This window comes from Montipora capricornis, chromosome 3 (genome assembly GCF_036669925.1).
Source record: "Montipora capricornis isolate CH-2021 chromosome 3, ASM3666992v2, whole genome shotgun sequence".
NCBI lineage: Eukaryota > Metazoa > Cnidaria > Anthozoa > Scleractinia > Acroporidae > Montipora > Montipora capricornis.
The window spans coordinates 5,120,508-5,128,007 of NC_090885.1; the positions used below are offsets into that span (position 1 = coordinate 5,120,508).

The 7,500-nt window shown below is 41.5% G+C and overlaps 1 protein-coding gene across 8 annotated transcripts in view; it reads right to left on the reverse strand.

Annotated features, from left to right (window-relative positions):
* The window catches only part of LOC138042001 (uncharacterized), a 21,694-nt gene that overhangs the window by 2,078 nt on the left and 12,116 nt on the right, over positions 1-7,500 (reverse strand). For 6 of the 8 annotated variants that reach the window (XM_068887725.1, XM_068887723.1, XM_068887726.1 and 3 more), the window contains 3 exons: positions 3,310-3,384; positions 671-3,081; positions 119-164 (listed from right to left, as the gene is read on the reverse strand). In XM_068887725.1, coding sequence (XP_068743826.1) covers positions 119-164; positions 671-3,081; positions 3,310-3,384 — 2,532 coding nt within the window. Of the gene's footprint in view, positions 1-114; positions 165-670; positions 3,082-3,309; positions 3,385-7,500 lie in introns of all 8 variants that reach the window. The other 2 variants (XM_068887724.1, XM_068887730.1) reach the window with 2 other exon arrangements.

The following is a 7,500-nucleotide window of genomic DNA, read 5'->3' on the forward strand; positions in this document are numbered from 1 at the left end:
AACGGGATTGGTGGCTTAACAAAGAAATGTGTGATTTTACTTATAAGCCACCTGCTTTTAATAATCCTTCGAATCATAAGTTCCAGAATACCACATGGTACATCAGCCACAAACCTACTTTTACCAGAAAGCAACAGTCTTCCACCAATCTTATCAGTTGTTGTCTACAATTAAAACGAAAAATAACAATAGTTACTTAAGAACACCAAAGCTCTTCGCTAAATTATACATTTATCCTTGGTGGGACCTTGTATACCAGTGGCTCAGTTAGTTGAGAATTGGACTACCGCACAAGAAAGAGGACCCGGGTACGAAGACCGGTCCGGAGGTACAATCCGCTTCCAAGTGGTACATGCAGTTTGTTAAAAGAATTGAAACTGGTTTGAGCACCCTCAAAGCGCTCAACTCAAAAGTTTGTCGAAAGATAGAAGTCATTGTCGCACTTATCTGGACATGTAGTACAATATGAGCAATTGTCTATCATTAACACCTGAAATTCTGGCAGCCTCAACGGGATTCGAGCCCATGACCTCTGCGATGCCAGTGCAATGCTCCAACAACTGAGCTATGAAGCCACACGGTTGGGAGAACGTGTTTTCGTTCCCGTGAAAGGACTAGTGAATGAAAAGAAATTATTTTATTTAAAAGTTTGTATTTTAATCCTTATTACCTGTTCACTTGGACTTGTCAACCAAGCTGAAAAGTTCTTGACATGAACTTTATTATCCACTACAGCAGGCGCTCTGGTGCATGTGATAAACTGATTGGCATTGTGCAACTCAGATTCAGATAAGAAATGAAGACATTCCTCTTGCTCACAATATTGCTGGTGATGAGTGCGGCAATAGTGGACTAGCTTCCCATGGCAACATACCGGGCAAATAAAACCTGCTTGATATATCATGTTCTTCAACCAACAAAACTCCTTACGCATGCATTCAAGCATCAAAGACAGTTGTCTGTAAATAGTACGAGCACAGAGTACTTCAAATGAATCACGGTGGGGTACAGAAGAAATGGTCATTTTTGACTGAATCCCTTCAAGTAATCGTGGATTGACATTTCTTCTATGAACAACAATTTCGAAGAACGAGGAATGACACAAAAGGACAACGGAGAAGTCTTCGTCCCCAGCTGTGTAAAATCTAGCGAAATTCTTGTATAACTGGGGGTTCACTGAACTCCAAAATTCATGTTGACCCCACTGAAAGAATTGCAACACCAGCCGCGGAAACAAAGTCGAAGGAACTTGTCCAGACTCAAATTTGAGGAAAAGAGAAGGGAGTTCTGCAGAGGCAATCAACTTGATGATGTCCTGTGGTGGGATTGACATCAACATGGATGGTACCAAGTACTGCTTATTACATGAAGTATCTGACGAAGGCCAAGAGCACAGCAAACTAAATTTCTCCATGATAGCAATGAAGCTTTCATAGGTTTCATGCTGTTCTATCAAAGGGTCCCATACATGCTTCAAGAGTTTTTCTTCAAGGATTCCTGCTGTCTCGAGTTTGTGCCACAATTGTTCTATTTTACCGTTTCTGCGACAGTCAGAGGGTTGAACAGTTATCACTTTCTTAAACACATTAATCAACCACTGAGGATCCAAGACAACCAATATGTTTAATTCAGGAGTGTCATCAAAATGTATTAAAATTCTCTGATCATGTAAAAAGTTAAGCAATGTTACAAATTCTTGATTGTCATGAATTTGGCATACTTCAGCTGCGATCCGTTTTGCATGCTCAAAATAAATCCATTTATGACCTTCACCCAGAGTGACTTGAAGCGCTTTCTCATACTTTAACCATTTGATTGGAATGTCTTCCTTCATCAATAGTAGCTCTTTTGCAACAGCTAGAATGCTATGTCGCAGGCGCGCCACTTCTGAACATTGTGATTTACCACCTGATTTAGTATTATCGACTACGAAGAAACCATCGCACAGGTGGTTCTGGTACGATTTCCCCTGCAAAGAACCATACACTTCACGGGCGAGCGCAATAGGTTCTGCCCCACTAAAAGGACGGTCGGCATTTGTACAAACTAGAAAAACAGGAGGAAGTTTCGCAGGCAACAAGTATTTTGAATCCGAATCTTTTGTATATACGTCATCTCGACTGGCGAGTGAAGCAATAGAAGTCATCCAGAAATCAAGATAGTCCAAATTACTTTTTATTTCAAAACTGTCTTGAATTTTCTTGTACATGCCTTGCTTTGTTACAGGCTGGGCCGTTTTATGAGGATCTCGGCTTAGGTCATACACCAAAAGGTACAAAGCCCTTGATGAAAGAAAGAGTGGGTGAGTTGCATAATAAACAGACTGTCCACCAAAATCCCACAAAACAGAATAAATGTCATCTTCATCTTTAACCTTGTCGACTTTCTGTAACAATTTCTTGATCAATGTTTCTACCTCTTCTGGTATTTTGCATGTGGTGAGAGAATTATTCACTCTGTTTGTAGGATCAGTTCTTTCATCTGTTGAGGTGTTAAAAGCGTTTCTGCGGCCATCATCAGAATCTGAAACTCTTGTAGCTCCAGACGATGCTACAGGATTTCTTGAAACATCGAGCTGTTCATCTTTGAAGACATCTGGAGGGAATTTATTATGACCGGTTCTAATAAACCCGAGGGAAGATACCGAGCTACCCTCACTCCTTGTATTTGCCCCTGGTGTCACCATGTCTACAAGGGAGGAATATTGAGAGTGGGCAGCCTCAACAGAGCTTTCTTCAGGAAAATATTCCCCTTCCTTTAAATGTTTGACAACCAACCGAGCTGCATGTTGCTCATAGGAAGTTGCATCTCTAGTGTTTGCCTCTGGATCCGTCTCCCCAGTCTTCCAAATCTCAGTGGTGACTTTAAAGTACGAAGGATCAACATCGATCCCAACAGTGCTGCTCTCAAACCGATTGAACCGTATTCCCCTAAGCGAATTCTTCAGGCTGGTCTTTCCAGAGCGGTCCTGGCCTATCAACATGACTGGTATCCTTCTAACTCTTGTCTTTCCTTTACTTAGAGCCCTGTTGTAAGCTTCCAAAGCCAATGAGCCACGCAAATTGATCTCTTCAGGGGGCACTGAACGAAATGATGCAAAATTAGGACAGTATCGTTACAAAGTTCTTGACCGCACGCAAAGCTATTTTTTAGTCTACCAGTTTAAGGAGAGAGGCACAATTTGGCGATAATTGGACTGAGACACTGGCGAACAAAAGTGGCTTCTAACGTGTAGTAAGTTTTAGGTATAGGTTGAGCTTAGACATGACGGAAATGCTTGGAAATATTTGGTAATGGTTTATCATGTACCTGTTGCCTTTCCTTTACTCAGAACCTGGTTGTAAGCATCCAAAGCCAATGGGCCACACCAGCGCAAATAGATCTCTTCAGGGGGCAATAAAAGAAATGATTCAAAGTTAGGACAGCAGTCTACCAGTTTACAGAGTGTGACCGAAGTCATGCATATTTCTGTTTGTTTAAGTTTACTGAAAACCACACTCCCACGCTATTACAAAATAAATGGAGAGTACCAAACCTACAAAAGTGAAAAAAATACGGAGGTAGAAAGTAAGGAAACTACATTAAAGAAACCGAAGGAATGTAATACGTATAAATAATACTACCGTAGAGTTCTGATAGTAGCGACCCTCGTTACTTTCGGAACTAGCAGCCTTTGGGGGTCGTAACTTTAGGGGGGTCGTGACTTTCGGGGGGTCGTTACTTTCGGGGAACAGAAATCGTTTACAAATAGCGCTGGCGTGAGTTTTTTTCCCCGAAATTTAAACGAACATAAAATGAAAAAAGAACAACATTTTGTTGGCATTCCACATGTATCGATTTTGTTTCATAAAAAGAAGGTAACAATGATAAATACGTAGATGTACCGACAGCAATACTGTAATAAAATACCGTAAATCAATATCAACACCAATAAACAAAGCAGACAAAATTCGTCTATCCAGTTTCATGGGTGGGTTCCGGATATCTTCCTAGATTGTATTGTCAGTGGTCGGGACGAGTTGTATTAGTTTGTCTCTCAGTTCTTTTCTTAGACTTCTAAATCCTTTCTTGACGCCAATTTCATAAACGCAGGGAATCTCAATGCCTCCTCCTTGAACCCATACACCTTCTGGCGCACTCCTGCTTTGGCCAGATACACGGCAAGTCATCTTGATTTCCTTTTCCAGCAATGGCTTGTACAGGACCTCCTCTAGACTATCAGGCACGCGTCCAACTGTAGTGACATCTTGTTCCCCGCCGTTTGTGTTTTTCATCTTCACCACTATGGCGTTTTGTGAATATGCGTTAGAAGGCTCGGGAATGCAGTTGCACCCTTCATTAATTCGCGGATTAGACCGATAGCAATGATCTCCCTTGATACGTGAGGTAATTGTGCATAATCGGCGGTAAATAGCAGCCATTGGTAATCAATTTTCACTTGAACAGTGTGCTTTCCTAATGCTGATGCGAGGGTCTTGTGTATGTATATTGTTGAGTACGGTATGAATGGATCGAAATCGACCAATCACAACCTCTGGACGTGACCTTTTGAACCCATGAAAGTTATCTTCTGTTGGTTATATCTATTTCCCGAGACTTCCGCTAAAATTGTGTTGACAAATGAATGGATCGAAATCTACCAATCACAACCTACAGACGTGACCTTTTCAACCTAAGAAAGTTTTCCCGAGACGTCCGCTAAAATGACAGACATTACGTGGCATTGAGTTCCCGTCTTTCCTAGGTGAAAATATGGAGAACGTTTGCCTATGTGGAAGAGCAACAAAATATCAATGCATACGATGTGAGACTACCGTTTGTGTCTTGTGTGCTCCCGAAATTCAGAATCCTGAAGATGAGCCAGAATATAAGCCCATGAGTAAGGCTGGAATTTGTAACCAATGCAACAATACCGCTATTGGCGGCTGTCGTGTTGAGACCGACGATGAATCAGTAGTGTTGGAGGATATGGAGGCTTCCAACGATACCGGGCCAGTTCAGTTTGACACAGAAAATGAGCAAAGTTCAACTACCGCAGTCTTCAGGGCCCTTGAGACAACGACGAACAGTAGCAGCAAAGGTACTGATATCCAAGTCCCCGACAAGAGAAAGCAATGGACAAGGGAACAAAAGCTAGAGGTCATAGATCTCTACAAGAAATACAAGAACAAGGCAAAGGCCGCTAGAGAGTTCAAAGCTCGCTATAAGTTCGAAGTGAAAGCTAGCACGTATAATCCATGGATCAACCAAGAACATAAACTTAGAAATTCAAAGTACAAATCGAAAAAGGCAGGAGCTGGTCGGCATGCAGCTTTTCCTGACATGGAGAAGAAATTATTTGAGGAATTCCAGGAACTTCGTGGGAAAGGTGTCAAGGTTAAGGAATGGTGGTTCCGAAGTCGATGCAAACAGTTAATGGCAGAGCTGCATCCAGGAGTGGAATTCAAAATGTGAAACCACTGGTTTGATCGCTTTAAATCACGCTATGATATCAGCTTGCGGCGCCCAACAAATGCTGCACAGAAACAGTCTGAAACACTACGTACATCTATTCAACTATTTCACAGATATCTCAGAAGAACGGCAACAGTTAAAGCAACTGAGCTGGAGGGTGTCCAAGAGGGCATTGTAGGTCCCTGGGAATTACGCGATATAGCTAATATGGATCAAACACCTCTGCAATTCTGCTTCAACACCAAGGGAGCTACTTATGCAGAAAGAGGAGAAAAGTCAGTATGGACCCGGACGACAGGTGAAGGCCATGATAAGAGACAGTGTACCGTGCAATTGACCATATTTGCCGATGGCGAGCCTCGCATCAAACTCTTGCTGATCTTTAAGGGCACAGGACAACGAATTCCAGACAGAGAAAAGAGGCAGTATGATCCGAGAGTCGTGGTCAAGTTCCAAGAGAACGCGTGGTGCAACGAAGAAATGATGGTCTTTTGGCTCAGAAATATGTGGAAGAAGCCAAACATGTTTGGTCAACCACGCGATAGACTTCTTATCTATGATGCGCATAGAGCTCAAACAACAGAGAGGGTAAAGACCATTCTGACGCAAGAGTGCAAGACGACACTGGGGCTTGTACCTCCGGGCGCAACGAGCAAGGTTCAACCACTCGATGTCACATGCAGACTAGCCACGGAACACTTGTCCACAAATCCAGAGCAATTTATGACTGGAAAAGTGACTGCTGGTGATCGGCGTGTGCTTTTCACGAAATGGGTGGGTACGGCATGGCAAGAGACCTCGCGCCGGCTGAAAGACACGGTTATTCGCTCATTTGTGAAATGTGGAATTTCACTTCCCATTTCCGGTAGCAGGGACAGTGAAATAAATATCGATGGTTTACCGGACTACTGCATGGGTGAATCAGCTGATATAGAGGAGATCGAGTTCTTCAGTGACTCAGATGAGGAAAGCTAAACTGCTTCGATTGTACTGCATGATGCACCGCTACGTTTAATTTTGTATCTCAGTGTCATTTAATTGGAACAAAGACGTTCATGTTAATGATAATCGACCAAAACTACACAGAGTTTTTAATATAAATTTGAAGAAACGTTCCTGTTGTTAATACGAAATTATACCGGTTTACGTGCTTACATCACTACATCAGTGAACTGTTCCCCTTGTTGCAAATTAAAGTGCCTTATTGTGAACGTATTACGGTATTGTACATTATAATTTTGACTGTTGATTGACAAATTAAAGGTATACGGAATACAATTTAAAAAAACTTGGTCTCGCTACTTTTGGGAGTTGGGGGGGGGGAGCGGTGATCACTACTTTCGGGAGGGGTCGCTACTTTCGGGGGGGTCGCTACTTTCGGGGGATCGCTACTTTCGGGATTTACTAGCAGCCACAAAAAATTGACGTTAATTTCGGGGGGTTGCTACTTTCGGGGGGTCGTTACTATCGGAACTTTACGGTAATAAGATTTACTTTTACGATGTCCTGACTGAACAATATTAAATAGCTACTTTAAGAAACTTCCCGTAAAAAATATGATCCACCAAACAATGCAATCCGGACTGAATTTATACAGAAAACGTCACAAATTATGTAGCATTATGCAGTGATCTAATCAAACTAGAGACAAAGTTAACAACAAAACAAACGAAAGTCGCTAAGAATGTCATCTAATTAACAAGCCTAAAAGAAATGCTACATTCCAAAATATTTTGGTAACAAGGGGAGAGCCACAACTTGGAGATAATTCAAGACTGAAACACAGTGTGCAAGTTTCAGATATAAAATAAATGGTTCAGAACTTGTGCTGGCCTACACAGGTCAGTTGAGCTTAAAGACGTAATGGAAATTCTTGGGAAATATTTGGTAATGATGTAGCATTAAATTATGCATGAAAGAATTCAAATAATTAATTATTTGTCTGGAATGTTTTTATTTTGCAGTCTGATAATAATAATAATAATAATAATAATAATAATAATAATAATAATAATTTAAATATAATCCCTTTATTAACATATTCCA